The 18238-nt window shown below is 41.1% G+C and overlaps 3 protein-coding genes across 3 annotated transcripts; 2 read left to right on the forward strand and 1 right to left on the reverse strand.

Annotated features, from left to right (window-relative positions):
* Positions 1-1360: 1360 nt before the first annotated feature.
* LOC124409713 (cytochrome P450 307a1-like) lies at positions 1361-4729 on the forward strand. The gene is made up of 3 exons (XM_046887498.1): positions 1361-2269; positions 2854-3660; positions 3754-4729. The coding sequence occupies exons 1-3, from the start codon at positions 1867-1869 to the stop codon at positions 4080-4082; spliced, it is 1539 nt and encodes a 512-aa protein (XP_046743454.1). The 5' UTR covers positions 1361-1866; the 3' UTR covers positions 4083-4729.
* A 531-nt stretch (positions 4730-5260) lies between these two features.
* Positions 5261-10156, reverse strand: LOC124409712 (facilitated trehalose transporter Tret1-2 homolog). Its single transcript, XM_046887497.1, has 5 exons — positions 9723-10156; positions 9112-9168; positions 7542-7677; positions 6928-7247; positions 5261-6761 (listed from the first exon to the last, which is right to left on the reverse strand). Exons 1-5 carry the CDS (start codon positions 9747-9749, stop codon positions 5739-5741), a joined length of 1563 nt encoding a protein of 520 aa, XP_046743453.1. The 5' UTR covers positions 9750-10156; the 3' UTR covers positions 5261-5738.
* Positions 10157-16568: 6412 nt separating this feature from the next.
* On the forward strand, positions 16569-18226 carry LOC124409714 (protein LSM12 homolog A). The gene is made up of 3 exons (XM_046887499.1): positions 16569-16814; positions 17685-18061; positions 18127-18226. The coding sequence occupies exons 1-3, from the start codon at positions 16694-16696 to the stop codon at positions 18202-18204; spliced, it is 576 nt and encodes a 191-aa protein (XP_046743455.1). The 5' UTR covers positions 16569-16693; the 3' UTR covers positions 18205-18226.
* The last annotated feature ends 12 nt before the right edge of the window (positions 18227-18238 follow it).

The raw sequence follows: 18238 nt of genomic DNA on the forward strand, positions 1-18238 counted from the left end.
CCGCAATGCACGTTCAAGGCTTTGGCGGATGCGTATGACTTCTTCTGCGAATTGCTAGAAACGACCGTTTAAGGAAACGGCAATCCGAAATAGCCGACCACGCATCCATTCGTAAAGAAAGTGCGGAAAGTGTTTCTGGTTTCTTCGAAGGAACCGAGGCTACAGATTTTACATCACCCTGTATACCCATCCGCGTCGCGGTATGAATGTTAATCGGAAGGGAGGAGAAGTAAGAGCAAGTGGAAAGAAGCCGAGATTCAGGATTAGCTAGGTATCGTTGCATCCCGTAGTGAAAAGTCACGTTGATATTACCATTTATGAATTCACGCATCATGCGCTATATCCATTCTATGCAGTGCTGCGTCGGCGAATGGAAGGAAATGTCTCGTTTTGTCAATGGCAAATTTTCCCCTTGAGTATAATAGGTATACTTGCTGACACTGAAATTCTTCGTTTTGTTAGCTATTGGACGTAGTGAATTGTCACCATTTTTAATGCACGCGTTAATCATTTTATTGCTATTCGGATTTCGAGGCGCAGTATAACTCAACTGCGGAACTTGCGAAAAATTGCAAATTACTGTACAAGCGTGCGCTATTCGATTGATGCATTAGTAATTCTATCAAGTTATTCTATTTTTATGGGACGACTAGTTTTGCACAAGCTTTCACCATTGCATTTGTTTTTTAAATTATATGTCTTTGCAATGTCGCAAATGAACATGGAATTTGTATAACACGCCAATGCAACGAGTTCAATGACACAGTAGTTATACCATCAGACTTGGAGCGACTCATGAAGGAAATTTCGAGCACCATGTCACTTCGTGAAAAGAAAATTTCATCGTCAAATGATCTGCCGCAGTGGCTAACATTGTAAGCAAGTGAGCAAATGGCAGATAGGCAGTAAGAGCATAGGAGAGTCAGGAACGAGTTTGAGGTAATTTAACCAGCGAAGAGGCTTCTTCGCCGATCGTATTAGTGACTATACTCGTATTATAGCTTTAATTGGAGGTGTGACGTAGCGAGCTGCTCCGGGAGCTCGAAGTGCATCTCCAGCTCGGAAACTGGTACCACCGCATACAGCTTGGGGAGAGGAGATGAGAGGGAAAAAAGGGGGTGGGGGATGCGACCGGGCTTAAAGGGGCAAAAAACGAGCGTCTTAGGAGAGCCCGAAGTCACGATCGAGTCGGGTTGGGTCCGCCGGGGGAGGGTAAGGGGCCCCTGGGTATTATATCTTGAAATTCGTCTCCCGGTAGACTTCGACTTCAACTTCGACGACGACGTCGACGAATCCATATGTATGGGGTTTGAGCAAATGTGCTGACTACATTACGCCGCTATATAAGATCGCCGGGCAAGCTTCGATCCCCAGACCGAGTCAGATCGGCAAACGGTTAACGGACAATAGTAGACGCGTGCCACAAGCCAAAATACCGGGAGCCAAATATACCTAGAGCATCGCTATTAATTCCATTTTAATCAATCTACGTAGATATTGACTTGAGAGTAAAATATTGCAAGGAAATAAACCAGTTTAAAATTGACAAGTCCATTATCCGGCGCTGCAGCTACTATTGATCATATCTCGAGTCCTCGCGATTCATACAAAATACAAATCCTTTAATCGTCTCGATCATAGATTCCTTTGCTTGTTTGCCATTTTTCCTCGTTATCGTTTATTCTCCCTGCACGTTTTGCGGTAATTAGCGACGAGAGAGAAACCGGTAACAAGTATCTAAAACGTGAAACAGTGTGAAAACCATCTTCGATCCTTCGATATCTTTTTATCGAAGATACAGACACCAAGTGCCGTTGACGTGGGAAATTTCGTAGAGGAGAAAAAGGAAATCTTACAGGAGAGAAGATGCCCGCTCTAGCGTTCAGCACAACAACCTACTTCCTCATCACCATCACCATGGTTGCTGTAATCCTGGTATTCTTAGACTACCTGCGATCCCGAAAACCCGTGAAGAGCATCGTAGACACGGAAACGCCGCTGCTTCCCGAGCCACCAGGACCAAAACCCTGGCCGATCCTTGGCTCCCTCCACATTCTGGGACGCTACGACGTGCCCTACAAGGCGTTCGCCGACCTAGCGAGGATCTACGACAGCCAGATAATAAAATTGAGAATGGGATCGGTTCCTTGCGTCGTGGTGAATGGCCTGGAGAACATTAAGGAAGTCCTGATCACTAAGGGGGCGCAGTTCGACTCGAGACCAAACTTCGCAAGATACCACCAGCTATTCTGTGGGGACAAGGAAAACTGTAAGCATGAATTTTTTTTAAAATATCTATGCTATCTTTGTTTCCGCGATGGGCTACCTCGGCTTCTGATTACTCCTCAAGAACCGCGGACTGTCGTGAAAAGTCTCGACAGCGTCCGACATCCGGATTTACCGGCTCTCCGTTTTATAGCCTGGAGGATAATGCGAAGGCTCGGTCGGACGGTCAGGGTCACCGACGTGAGCCTTCGAGTGTAAACAAACACTTGCGGTCTCTGGGTGTAAGGATGCTGCGATGCTTTCGTACACTGATGTATGCACGAAGAGAGAGAGAGAGAGAGAGAGAGAGAGAGAGAGAGAGAGAGAGAGAGAAAGGGAAGGGGGGGATCTTTTTTGCAGATGGTTCGTGTACTTGAGGAGGTTCAAAACAAAACTAAAAATCAAATCACCGCGAGTATGTACATTATAAGGAAAAACCGGATGAGGCTCCAGCTACTTGTCTGGTTCTCTCTTTGCCCCTCATCGACAACCTGATAATTCACTATTACATGTTGGTTACGTCCTGCCCTCCCCCCCACCCCCCTTACAGAAGTCTAACCAATTTTTTCCCCTCTTCGCCATTTCCAGCGCTTGCCTTCTGCGACTGGTCCGAGGTCCAGAAGTCCCGGAGGGAGACCCTCAGGGCGCACACCTTTCCCAGGGCGTTCACTGCCAAGTACGACCAGCTTAATTCCATCATCGGACAGGAGGTTGAGGGCTTGGTTGAGTACCTGAACATCGAGAGTTCTCGGGGCTCCGGTGCTGTGGCTGCAAAGCCGCTGATCCTTCACACCTGCGCTAACATATTTACCAACTACTTCTGCTCGAAGAGATTCGACCTGGACCATTCGGAATTCCGTGGGATGATAGAGAACTTCGACAAAGTGTTCTACGAGGTAAACCAGGGTTATGCGGCCGACTTCATGCCCTTCCTGATGCCTCTACACCAACGAAATATGGCCAGAATGGCCAACTGGAGTCATAAGATCAGGCAATTCGTCGAGAGCGAGGTGATTGAGGACAGGCTCGAGTCCTGGACCGATGTTGTGCCGGAAAACGACTACGTTGACTGCCTCGTTAACCACGTGAGGTCCTTCGCCGAGCCTAAGATGTCCTGGGACACCGCGTTATTCGCCCTTGAGGACATCGTCGGGGGGCATTCGGCCGTTGGTAATCTCCTCGTAAAGGTACTCGGCTACCTCGTAGCCAATCCGAAAGTCCAGCTGAGGGCTCAGGCCGAGATCGACGCCGTAGGCACCGTGGATGAATGCCAATCGGTTGGACTTAAGCATCGTGGTTCTATGCCGTACACCGAGTCCATAGTCCTGGAGGCAATCAGGATGATCACTAGTCCGATAGTTCCTCACGTTGCAAACCAGGAGAGCTCAGTAGCCGGTAAGTAATCGTTGAATTAACTGAGAACTGACCGTCCTTAGAAGATCGGTACCGATCCATTTACTGAACGTTTTCGTTTTTTTCTCGTTACAGGGTACAGAGTCGAGAAGGGCTCGCTGATATTCCTCAACAACTACGACCTCAACATGTCCCCGGAACTTTGGACTGAACCAACCGAGTTTAAGCCCGAGAGGTTCGTTGTGAATGGCAGGATATCAAAGCCTGAGCATTTTCTACCATTCGGTGGTGGCAGGAGATCATGTATGGGTTACAAGATGGTACAGTATCTCAGTTTTTCAATATTAGCGACGATATTGAAAAACTTTACCATATTGCCGGTCGACGGCGAGGTGTACAAGGTGCCGATCGGCAACTTAGCGCTACCCGAGAACTCTTTCAACTTCCGGTTCCAGCGGAGATAACTTTTACTGGATTGTTTCTTTTCATTACCCGAAAGAATTGGGGATGATAGGATTGATTAGAGAAAAGTTATATGAACGGAATAAGATTGCACCTATACTCGTTTAGGTTTCAAGCTCTACTGACATTATTAGTCATTTAATAATACATATATACGTATATGTTTAAACGAGATCCATATATATATATATATATATATATATATATATATATATATATAATATATACATATTATACGTACAGTATGTGTATACGATATATACTCGTATACGTGTCAAGGTAGAAAGGTAGCGTTATTATCACAAGGGAAGAACAAAAAAAGCCCTTTCGTTTTGTACATACAAAATATCGATATAGTTTCTACTCTGTTGTTATACGATCGATCATTTTGCAGTATCCTCGAGAACGAAATCGTAAAACGTTCAAAGAGGTTTATTAGAGATGCAATTTCCGATTAGATGTAGAGCGTTATTCTAGCAATGGTTTCTCTCTCTTTCTCTCTTTTTCTCTCTCTCTCTCGCTGTCTCTCTCCCTCTTTGTCTCTCTCTTTTCTATGTAGGTTTATTAAGGAAATAAACAAAATACGCAGTCACCCAATTATTCGATTCGGCGATTTTCATTATTGTATATAATACACTTGAACAACAAACATGAACATAGTGCGTGCGATATGTTGTACACCGTGATTATTACGCAAAATGTATTATCACTGTTTCGAGGTCTGAATCGAGGTAACTCAGTCTTTTCATTATTAATGTTACCTACACTTATGTATAGCGATAAATATTGTTATTCTTACACAATCATCGTCATTTCTATCATCATTATTGTTGTTATTATTATTACCATCGTCATCGTCATTTCTTTCATTACCATGATAGTACTTCTATTTCGATTATTATTGTACTTCATCATTTTGTTATTTATTAATTTTATGATTATTACCGCTATTACTGTTATTTTTTATTATCAGTACCGTCAATCTTGTATTGCTATTTTTATTCTTATATTTCAATTATTATATTATTATTATCAACATCAACATCATCATCATCATCATAATCATAATTATTATTATTATTATTATTATTGCTATCACTAATATTATTATCATCAATGTTTTTTCCTATTTTTGCCTCTTCAATTCTTCTTTATTTTTATTTTCTTCTGTTGTCACGTTACGTGTTGTGTTTGTTATTTAATTATTGTGATTGTTACCCCTTTTGTTAATTTATTATTTAAGATTTTAATAAAAAAAAAAAAAAAAAAACAAATCAAACAAAACCAAGAAATTGAGTAAACCTAAATCTTCAAGAGTTTTGGAGCAAAACTTAATCGACTGTATCGTCTTTAACCTACGCACTCTTCATTCAATTTTGTTGTTTGCTTAAGACAGTTTGTATAGTTATATAACTTGCGACAAAGCTGTATAATACAATGTTCATTTCGCAATCGATACGTAATGTCGTATGGATAATCTTCTTTAGTGGTTCTTGGGGGGTCTTGATAACGCAGTCTGACACGAATATTAAAATATCGCAATGCACAGTATTGCGAAAAGAGAATGATAACTAGAACGAGCTTTTGGCAAAAACAACCGATAGTGGTAACTGTGTTACAAAACAATTACGCAATTTATACTAACTACTTTCGTAATGTTAAACTTTATCTGTTGGATTATCAAGAGGTTGATCCTTGCTTGTAATAATCTTAAGCTGGATGTCCTTATCACCGTTTTCATCACTGCAGCCTGTAGTTTTCGTTTTGCCACTGACAGTTCTCGCCCTTTTATTGTTCTTGTAAGACTCTTCGATTTCCTGAAGAGTCTTGCCCTTTGTCTCGGGTAAGAAAACAGCAACGAAAATTGTTCCAAACAGTGAGAAAGCTGTGTAGAACATGAAGACGCCGTGCTTGTCGATCGACTTTAGCATTTCGGGGTACGCCTTGAGCACCATAAAGCTGAAGACGTAGGCCAGGCAGGTCGTCAGTCCCGACAGTATATCCTTGAATCGGGCCGGATAGATCTCACCGATCATTGCAAATGGCAGGACCAAGAACCCCATAGTGCTCGTCAGTATGTACATCACGATCGAGATCGCGGGTATCACTCCTCCGTCCCGAATCTCGAAACCGTGACTCGAAGCCCATGAGTAGACCGACAGTATCCCCATGAAGAGCGTCATCCCCGCCCCGGATCCCACTGACGGTATCCTCCGACCGAACCTCATGGACAGCCATGAAACGAAAATTGTCCCCAGGACTCGGGCTATCCCGATAAAGATGGCCATCAGCTTCGCGTCAATCTGGATCCCAGTCTCCTGGGCGAAGTTGACCGCGTAATAAATGACGACGAAGGTGCCTGAGAACTGTTGGAAGAAGAAGTAGCCAACCATGATGAAAAACGGCTTGAGATTCTCGGGCGTGAATATGCTGCCAATTCCCGAAACGTGCTGGACCGTATCATCGACGCTTTTTCTGGATTTCAATAGCTCCTCGAGGAGGTGTTCCGGCGTCTTTTTGTCTTTTCGTACGCCGTTCAAACGCCGCAATGAATTCTCCGCTGCTTCCGAACGCCCGGAAGCCTTCAGGAACGCCGGGGATTCCGGCATGAAGAGGAATGTCAGGACCAGGGAACACACCGCAAACATACCGCACAGCAACGCCACGAGTCGCCAGTTTTCCTGAAACAAAAAACGTTAAAGCTGACGTTCGCGTCGTTTATGAATCCGAAATGGCGGCCGACTGTTCGATCAGCTGACCGTTAAGGTGAAGCGAAGAATTGCTCGTATCGACAGTACGACTCACTCGATTGCGTTGGCGAATGTTTTCTAATCGAGAATTCCTCACCTTGCAGAAGTATCCAAGTACGTAAACGATAAGGACGCCAATCGCGATCGATACGCTAGTCCAGGTCACAACGATTCCCCGTAGCTTAGGGGCTGCAACTTCGGCTGCATAAATCGTCGACGGTGCCGAAGCCAGGCCCACCGCCACACCGCATATCGCTCTTCCGGTTAGGATACAGCCGAAACCTGGAGAGAAATAGATCACGAGCCAGCCAACCAACGACACGAAAGATGTTGTCATTATTCCGAATCTTCGACTTCGGTGCATTGCCAGGCCGGACAGTATGCATCCAATTGGTGTAGCGATCGCCGTCACACTTGCTAAATGAAATAAAATCGGACTGGCTTAGATTGGATAAACACAGGCTTCCAGAGGCCGAATCAATTTCCTGAAAAGGTCTTTGGCATCTTGAAGAGTTCAAGTGGAACATCGGATACACTTTTGGAGAACCTTGTCAAGAGCTCAAGTCGGAAAGACCAGTTCAGAAAATCTTCTGGAAAGTCTCTATGGAAGCTTTTAAAGTGTCTTACGATAGTCTCTGGAGCCTTTCGGAGTCTGTGAAAGACTAGAGACATGGTCGAATCATGTTTGGTTAGCAAAAAACTTGAACTGACCAAACCAAGACAGCTGATCTTCGGTAACCGGAATCTCGCTTTGGGGTGAGCCGAGTGGTTCGAGGGCAACGGCGCTGTATCCGACTCCCATTGCAGGTCCGAGAACGGAAGTGTTCGCGATCAAGCAAGCCAGCACCTGGAGGGTAATGGCTCCGATTAAAAATGGGTTATAACATGACCATCGCGGCGTCGCCTTCTCAATTAGCGTTTTTAGAATTCCTTAAGAAACGCGCGCGAAGATTGCCGGTCGTGTCAAGGGCTGGTCAATTATCTCAGGATCTAACGATACATGCTATTCTAATATATTGGATGCACTGCATACGAATATTGCCGGCACCACCACCACCATCACCGACGCCGTCGACGCGGGTTACGTAAACGTGCCGCCATACAACACAATCTGGGTGAAAAAATGTCTAACCCGATGCAGTCTGAGTAAAATATTATGCATTTCTATTCCTGCAATTCGCGTGTAGGGTGTACCGTGCGAAGTGCACATATATCTGCGTCGTGATCGCAAAATCACCAACACAATGACGGAATACTGTTACAGCGCGCTAGTGACCCACGAGAGAAGGCCTCTTTCTCGATAAAAATTAATAGGAATAATCCGACAGACACATTCACACATCTGTCTCTCTATTGGAATTGATCGCGTCTATTTGATACCATAGTTTCTATGAAATTTCCAGTTGTTACATGGTTTTCAATTTGAATTGAACGAACGATTTGAACAAATCGTAATATTGAATTTCAATATTATGCAATTTTGCTTTCAAAATGTCGGTTCACCAAACGTAAGCTTTGTTTTATTTATATTTATTGCATGGATTTTCTTACAATTGTTATCTAAATTACTGCTATTTGTTGATTTTGACGTATGCAATTAGTCAACAGCGTACAATACACGGTTTATAATAGTAGACGGCCGTCATTACGAGATGTAAACAACCGTTCTTTGTACGGCGAGATAAGGTAGCACGAAGTCTTGTTTTTCCGTAATAAGGCAAAAAAGAAAAATAAAGTAATGGAAGAGTGATTTGCGCAAAGAGCATTGGGAAATCGCTGAATGGAGATTCGTGTTTGCGAATAAATTTCTCGTCTTATCGCTGAAAGCTATTGGAGCTCTAAATTGTAAACATTCAAGTAACATTATACAAGCTGACATCGGCTAGATAAAGCAATTTAGTACGAGAATAAATATCTCTTTGCCGTTGCACTTACGTAGATTCCTGTTATATGTATGATATGAATTTGTATAGATGTGTGATATGTGTCATAAAAAGTTTTTAGCCATCTAAAAAACACGTCGACATTCAAATCGCGATTGCATTTACACATGAACTGCAAATTGTGTTAATTTCAACCGTTGAATCGACGAGTTACTTAAAAAAATGAAAAGTGATGCGAGACGAAAAGAATATGGAAGAATCAAAATGGCACATCCGCCACTGGTATTTGATTTGGTAACTCAAAGTATTTCTGATTTCAACGAGTGATATATGATGCGATAAAAAACCAGTTTTGAAAAAGAGCGAAATTTGGATTCGTGGTTGTAAGTTTGACCAACCTGGTGAAAAGTTTCCCTCGTGAATCGCCTGTTGCAGTTTTTGGGTTGCCCATCTCCCTGAAAATTCGAAATACTCAAAGTAAGTTGAAACAATAACACAGAGCTATAAAAATCTGGTGGTAAAATGCTAAATAAATGATCTACTGGATTTCCGACGTATTTTGATGCGCCAAATACGAAATATTCCGATCAAAAAAGTCATTTCTGATAGAAATAGCAGATTTGACTCGTATTATCTCCCAAACCGCTTCATAAATTAAAGTGAAAAAAATTACAGGCGTGATAAAATTTTAAAAATGTATGTCAATCTATAAAGCACAATACATACATTTCTTTCACCGTACTTTATAAAGCTGTTTCAGAGATAATACGAGTCAAAAAGTGCAATTTTCGCTGAATGTACCATTTTTCCATCGAAATATCTCGAAATCCTGAAGTGATGGAAAAAAATGGACAACGCCATTGTATTCAGCGCACCTATATATATTGGAAATGCGCTAACTTGTTAATTTATCATTTTCTCGTAAAAAATTTATAGCCTTGTGTAATCAGTGAGAACTTGTAATGACCCTTCGTGATTGAGAAAAATAATTGAACTTCTTATACCTCACCTCAGTGAGAGCAATCGCAGCCTCCATGGTGCAACGATCCTGAATACCGATGCTGGGACTAACGTAAGGCGAATTGTCCGTAATGCAGAATTGACTTTCACCACGCGAGACTACCAGTTCCTCTCTTCATAAACGAACGATCAACTGTCACAATGCACCCTGTTGTAATTTCGAATTTTATTTATATTACTCACAGAATTTAATCTCCCTCATTTGCACGCATCAGATGATGAATTGCGTTCAGACGCTGCTGAATACAGTAGACGCTTCAATAACTTGACTCGTCGGGACGGTGAACATTATCATAACTTGACTTACAACTTATTCTCCCACTTTCGTATCCATAGGACACGCTTGCGCATGGACATTACCAGAACGTTACATTTCCTGCGTAATTTTATCACACTCGGCACTGACCTTTTTGGCGATAGCCAATAGAAAAATGAAGAAGAAGATCACCGAAGTTACGCTGTCCTGTGTAAACCTTGTTACAATGTGTGCGTCGATCGACCTATGGAGTGGGGACAAACCATGGGAACTTGAGTTATGGGAACTGGTCGGCATGGCAATGAGGGAAAAACTGAAACGGTCTAGTTATGGAAGCATCTACTGTATGCAATCCGCGAACATAAACAAATATGAAACCGACGATGCAATAAGACGATTTGTCGTTATTCGCTTCGTTGTGTTCAATTCATTGTTGTATGTTCGGTATGTAACATACATTCATTATAAGCTAAGTGTGTGGCGTGTACATGCACGAAATGAACACGTCAGTTTTGTCAGATACCCATGTAGGTGGCGCTGATGGGTGCAAATGGACAGGCCTCACCACCCATGGCAGTAACGTGCTTGAAAGATACGCACCTAAGGTATAACGGTTTCTCTTTTCACCGTTCTTGTGCATCTTGTTTACGGAATCGTTACTTTAGTATTCAACATTATAGTATATTACAGCAATGTAACATGCAACATTTGTAATACTGCATGGAACGTCGTCTACATATTGCAGCAATGTTGAAATGTCTTCCAACTTTATTCCCTGGCGGGTTCGTTCCCACCGTGTTAATAAAGTGTTTTTTTTTCAGCGGATCCTGGGATCAGTGATGTTAGAGATAATTTCTCAAATTTCACTCAATTCTTCCCTTTAGTTTTGAAATTTTTCCACTGTAGTTTTACCAAAATTACACTGAGAAAATCTACTTTGTTATCTCTCTGAATTGTAATTCGAATGCTTGCGAATTTGACTAATTAAGGGATTTGATGGGTCTCGTGTCAGTTGTATTGAAAGGGAATCCGTCCCGGGTACATACTAGGATAAAGGCATTTGTTACCTGGTGAGCAAGGGTGCGGTGGGTAAAGTCGGCGACTAGTACACTGGCAACCCAGGTTCAGTTTTCACAGTTTTTTTTTCAAATTTCATTTAAAATTATCAATAAAATATAGTTGAAAATAAACACATACTTCTTATTACGTATAGAAAAATTTTATTTCAGTGATTTTTCGGTGGAACTTTGATATGCTTTTAATGCAATTACAGTGAAAATACAGTGTAAAACATTCTTAATTACACCGTGCAATCTAAGTGTAACCAAAGTGAAATGTAAGTGTAACTTCAGTTCAATTTCAGTGGAATGGAACCTGCCGAGGTCGGGTTACTGCGATCTTTCAATGTGACATTTCAGCAATATTTCGATAGATAAGTAGAATTATGCCCGCAGTTTAACTCGGACGTTATTTTATAGTTATCATTTAATATAGGTTGTTGTACACAATTGAGATCACGGTATACTTAGGCTGACTTGTAGTTAACCTTTAGAGGGCCAGCATTTTTTCCGTGAAATTCGATATTTTTTAGAGGTATGATTTATGTATATAAGTAGTCAACACTTCCGGTGGAGTTTTCGAGTTATCTGCTGGCTCCAAAAGGAGACAGGCCGGTCCTTTACAGGTCAAAAACCAAAAACACAACAAGTTATCACTTCTCAATGCATTAAGCTTAAAATAGAATGCACACATATTATATTTACTTAAAAAAAAAACAATATTCATACAGGGTGGTCCATTTAACTCTGCCACCCTGAATAACTTGGTGGTTGACAAGTGTATTCAGGTTGATGGACAACATTTTGGGCACTTATGGAATGTGTATGGAATGTGCCGATACAATTAATTCTCCTTGAATTCCCACTTTCATTACTTAATCATGAATTTTAGAGCCGAAGGTTATATTGTTGCACATGGTTGGACGCGTTTTGATGTCAGCTTCCTTGTAGCGCGCAAGAAAATAGGTAATCCCATTTGAAAAAAAAATATCGTGACCACTATAATCTTATAAAATACGACCTCAGATGACATTCACTTCCAAAACTCATTTTCCCCCTTCAAATGCAACAAATTTTCCATATGACACTTTTCGGTACGATCAATAATAACCAAGTTATTGGGGTAGCAGAGTTAAATGGACCACCCTGTATAATATAGGTTCATACGAGAATACGGTCTACTTACAGCGACTTTTCCTTAGAAACCAAACACACAATATTTTTAAAACACAGACACAGCAATGTTCTAATGGGTTTCCCAGTAGCCCACTATTTTTTTTTTAATCAAAACTGAAACAAACTCTTTTTTTATGGAAATTTCATGTATCTATGATCAATGTATCGTTCGATTCTCCTGTCACTTACGTCGCTGTCATTGGACATAAAATTTGCTTACAAAAGAAACTCGTTCCAGTTATGATTCCAAAAAAATAATGAGTCACTGGGAACCCATTAATGAACATGACTATAAGATCACAAAGCCTATAATATAATAATCTAAGAAAAGACTTTTGTATACGACTTGTAGTGGCCATTTTCAAAATTTCACTGTATACGTAAATGCGACTCATTGACGAGTAGATCAGTTCAGTTATAAGTAATTTATTTATTTGTTCTCTTCTTTATTTTGTTTTTTCTTTAGATTCTGTCACTTCCCATTTTCAATAGCTTCTTCAATCAACGAACGCTTTGGAAACGTTATATCTATAAACGTTGTATCCACAGAGTCATTTAATCTTTGGACTGTCAGCATTTTAAAAACTCTATTCCCCTTAGAAGGTCTCAAAAAAAAGTCTCTTGTGTCTTTATCTTATATCTAACAAATGTGAAGTTCCGGTCACAGGCAGAGACTATACCTAGACTTCCCGTCAGTCTAAAGATTAAGAAACCTGTTTTGGTACTAACCTTTAATTACTATTTGTAGAGATTGCTATTTGGAGTGTAATCATACCTGAAAATATGAAAATCACGTTATATCTAATGTAGGGTGCAAATATTGCGTAACGTTTTATCGGTCCTTCATGACTACCCCCCCCCCCCCCGCCCTTCTCCTCCTCTAGGTAACCCCCTAACAATCCAGTCAAACCCTCCCCCCCCTGATACGTATTACGTAACATTAAACATAAAAATCTGTAATACGATCACTAATTTTTTTTTTGAATTTAAGTGTGTGTGTGTATGTGAGAGAGAGAGAGAGCGTGAGAGAGATTAGATTACATTTTATTGTTATGCCGCAGCCTATGTGGGGCCAAAGGGCAATCCAGCGGTACAAGCATATACATACTTAAAGATGAGCAACATACACAAGAGCAGATTCGCTTACATTAATCATATATATAGCTATATTATTAAAATAAAAGATCAAAAACAAAAATAGAATAGCAAGACGAGGATGAATAAGGTGTGTATATAAGTAAACTAATCAGTAAAGAGCCTTCTAAAATTACATATGGTAGAACGCTTATTCATACAGAGACAAAAAGAAAAGCTGTTATACCGAGGCGCGGACAGAAGAAACGAAAAAATAAAAAAAAAGAAGTGTGCAACTTATAATTAAAGATTACTGATGCAGAAAATGACGAAATAAGCTCAAACTTAGGTGCTCAGAGCTTCTGTCTAGGCACAAGAACCACAGATGATATTTCCCGCGTGAAAATATGATCAAACAGAGAGAGAGAGAGAAATGGCACTGTGAAAGCTTAATTAAGGGAACAGATGTTATTGGCCAATCACTCAAATATTAAAAAGAAAGAAAAATATCAAAATTCAAATTTTCACAGTGTTGAATTTCACATCCTAACGTTTGAATGAGTGGACTTTTTGAAGATTAACAAAATGCCGAGCATTCGAGCAGCCGAGCTGATTGAAAAGTCGCGCATTAAAATAAAGAGAGAGACAAACGAAGCCTAGAGATCTGGGAAATAGCGCGTGGTGGGGCCCGTTAGGCCCAGATTAAGGGCGCACGTTTCCTAAGGCTGCTCTACAAAAAAAGCCGAATGTCGGTCCTGTAAGATGTTCTATTGGTTAAATTTAAAAAGTACAAGAAATTAAATCGACTAAGATTAAGAAAAACGTCTTTATCGTTATATTTTTTCTTACGTTATACAGCTTGTATAAAATCGTATTCTTTAGGGAAACACATTTTGTATTTCGATATAAAGTATTGAGTCGATTTATATTTAATTTTTTTCGTGCATCAAGGCTGGCAAAATCATCTTTCAATTCTTTGTGTTTCAAACTTTGTATTCCTCCCTTGAGGCTTGCCCGTGTATTCTGAATTCGTATTCATTGAGCTATCATGTGAGAAAACGACCTATTTCGACACGTAAATATTTGTACAACATATCGCGAACGGCTAATTTTTTCCCTAGTCGATTTCATCGTCAATGCAGATTCAGCCTGCAATTTAGCCGGCCGACCGCTAAAGGCTGAACCTGCATTGCCAACGTAATCAACTAGGGAAAAAATTAGCTGTTCACGATGTTTTGTTCATATGTGTGTCAAGTCCTGGAACGTTATGCAGGTAATTCTTCGGAATCGGATTTACCCGAATTTTAAAAAATCTAGGTATTATTGTGAAAAATTAAATTTGAAAATTGAAAGGCCGAAAATTTCAATGGCCCAAGCCTATAGCCTTTGTAGCCTTATGGTTAATTCGGGTCTGGGTGTAGGTATAGCGCTTCTCCGAAAAATTCTTTTCCTTGCGTTTGTTACAGGGTCGGACTGTACATCAATCCGCCGATTTACAACGTGCATACTGTACGGTGCTTGCGAATGGAAACGTACAATGCTCGCAAATATGACGTTTATCGCAGCAGGTATCATGCACGGATAATTATAGATTTTATCGGAGGGATGATTAATATGACAAACGAAATCATCCACACCCTCTTCCTTCTCCCCCCCTTTTCCTTCCTCTTAATCCTTTCATACTTGTTTTTTCTGATATTTACTTTATTATTCACAGTCAGACATGACGTGTTTTCCTGTTTAATGTCTCATTGCCAGCATTTTGCAATCAGAGTAACTCATGGATATTTCATGGTCAGTGAATCAACGTAAGTGAAAGAAGTATGAAGCTTTGTTTCTTTAATTTGATTCATATCTTTATATCTGCTCTATTCAAGTTGAATTGAATCGTACCCAATTTCTTTTTTCACAAGTTCGTGATTACTCTGACTTAGCTGATTTCGTTTAGCATATAATCTCCGTGAAAAACAAACTTCCTTCTGACGCTAAAAAAATAAAACAATACACAGACTGTTATATTATTTTAGTCAAATCTGGTGAATTGGACCGCACCGTTTGCGTAATATAAAATGGTAGATCTGAGTGACAAGGGGGTCTATTGCGTAACCGGGTCGTTCGCCGTGACACGTCTACGAATAACTGTACCCATGCATGATATCAGAGTGAGTAACGGAGATCATGCGGATGACAGAAGGAGCGTGGATTGCAGGTATCATAAGGCTACGCGGAGATGGAGCTGGATAGACTTTTGAGTGGTGATAATGTAAACTGCAGCATGCAAACTGGCCGATAAGAATTACGTGCATTGTCATGCATGATCGTACCGTCGATCCTGTGACACATTAAAAAGGCACGTGCTCTATGCCGTATGTATACATATCCCGTGCGGCGCCAAGAACAATTGATATTCCAATACCAGGTCATAGTTCACGCTTCATACTACAGCTCCGCGCTATTTCGTATGTACATGTATGCGCATACACCTTCATATGCACATACGTTGTCTACCCTGCAGATACTGCCCGTCTGTCTTGCACCTGTGCATTGCTTTTGTTAAAGTACAGTTACGCCGTATACCACAGGTATACAGCAGTTCGTGTCGCATGCGTACGCTCATGCTATTGTTTGCATTCGACGAATCATTATAATCACCGTCATGGTCACATTTCCACATTTTTGCTTATATACTTGTATTTATATTGTCCGATATCTTAAGTACACTTAAGTCGCACGTGTCTGGCACGATTCAGCTGAGCTGTATACAATTCGTTTAATCGCTGACGATGAGTTAAAGTATCCTAATACTCTGTGATCCTCTCTTCACTGCAGTTGTTGTTATATTTACGGAAGCTTTCGTTTTTTCAGTCTATAATAAGTATACGCGAAGTTGACTATGTCAGATAAATTGATAGAAAAATACAACAGTTTGATATATTTAAAAGTAAAAAAAGCATAAAATTGAAAATGTCAGTACGTTAGCTGTAAACATAAACAATGGATAAATCGCAATTGTGAAATGATAAGCTCATTAAGAATAACGTGAAATATTCGGAAGCAATTTAGAGATCAAGTGACTACCAAAATATGTTTCAAATTGCCCCGTGCCGACAGACGTAGGCAACTTGACAGACACGAGTGAGTTGCAGGGAACTCGAGCCCTCACAGATGGCAGCACAATAGCGAACGCCGAATTCGCCAGTCCGTCACGCCATCTTGAATTTTTCATAGTCAATGGGACAGGGATCGGCGCGCTTCTGCCGCCGCAGCGTTCGGCCAGCGAATTAAATCGCAGCCACGGTGCATGTGCGTGTAGAAGACAAGTACTTGAGGTTGCAAACGCGGGCGGGGTGAAGGGGGACGGTTTCACATTCACGTTTGTTAGGAGTGTGGTGAAAAATGGCTGGCGTCAGCGACTGGTTCAGCATCGGTAGTACGGTGGCATGTAAAACGTGTTACAACAAGGAGATCGAGGGTGAAGTCCTCGCCTTTGATCCACAGACAAAAATGCTCATACTAAGTATCCTTTTTGCCTAAAAACATCGCCGCCACTTTGTTACTACGCGTTTGTTTGTCATCGTAATCTTTGCGTGCGCCGGACTGACCAGCCCAGATAACAGACCAATTTTTATCCCCTTTCAAAGCGTCCGCGAGGCTCGTTTTTTGTCCGGCCCTCCAATGTTCGGGCTTTACGAAATAACCTGACAAATATTACGCCGCTATTCCAAACCCAGCCTTTTCTATATTCGGCGAATATAAACTGAGATAACCTCTTTGCTAGACTGCATTTGCCCCATGCAACGCCATGTTGAATTCCATCACTGATCATGGGATTTTTTCATCCATGTCTAACACGAACCCATCGCCTTAGTGTTCTCCTAAACGACACCCAATTCTGCCCGAAACATTCCATATAAGTATCATGTCAATCTAAGTATCAATAAATGCTCAAAACTCGTTTAAACCTCTGCCGGAACTTGAACTGTCAATTCAATTCTGCTCTCAAAGTTTTTCTCGTCTGCATTTTTCTGTCGTGAATGCGGATGTCTTGAATAGAAATTACCAGTCTTGTCATGCTTTTTAGGCTTGATGCATACCTTTTTAGACAAATCAACACGAAGCACAACATGATTACGATGAAAACGCGTTTCTTGAATACAGTTGTGCGATTTACTAACCTCAAAGTTTTATTGACACTTATAATATTTCGGCAATGGTTGCAATGTATAAGCTTGCATCAATTCATTTGAAACAAAGTCAAGTTTTATTCTGCAAAAATAGGCAAATGTGAAAGAAGATCTTTGAACAGTTGAAAGAATCTCTGCTCACTTGCCAGCATCTCTCACCTGAAAACTTCTTCCTAATTATCCTTAACTTTGGATGTAATCAGAATGCCCGGCGTCATGTGGCAGAATGTCTCTAAACGATGTCCACATAGTGAATCTGTCCCTTGTGTCGGACGTTCAAGTAAAGCGAGAGGTCAGTCCGACGGGTGGCGACCCTCCGCAGAGTCTGAATCTCCAGAGGCTGAATACGCGGGTCCGAAATCAGGTCGAGGAGAAAAAGAGGATGGTAAAAGCGCTGCAGGCCGGCGTTTCACCAGACGGCCAAAAGCTCTTCATAGCGATAACAAAAACTATTCAAGATGTAACGTGGAGTGGACCCAACATCATAGTTTGGAAATCCGTCACCATTGCGCCTCCTTATAAACTTGACAACGTCCATGGCGACGAGGAATCAAAGGCTTATACCCATGTTAGAAAAGTGGTACGTGTGATGAGACACCTTTGCCTTCGTTTTGCCTATTAATTACTTCTCATTTTTTTCTACAGGTTGAAAAATACGTAAAAGACTCGGCTGCGGCTGAGTCGCATCAACAAACTGCGCAGAAGGGTGCCAGCTTGCAGTAGTCAAGAGGATTGCAACTTTTACTGAAAAACCGAA

This window comes from Diprion similis, chromosome 8, assembly GCF_021155765.1.
Source record: "Diprion similis isolate iyDipSimi1 chromosome 8, iyDipSimi1.1, whole genome shotgun sequence".
NCBI classification, from domain to species: Eukaryota; Metazoa; Arthropoda; class Insecta; order Hymenoptera; family Diprionidae; genus Diprion; species Diprion similis.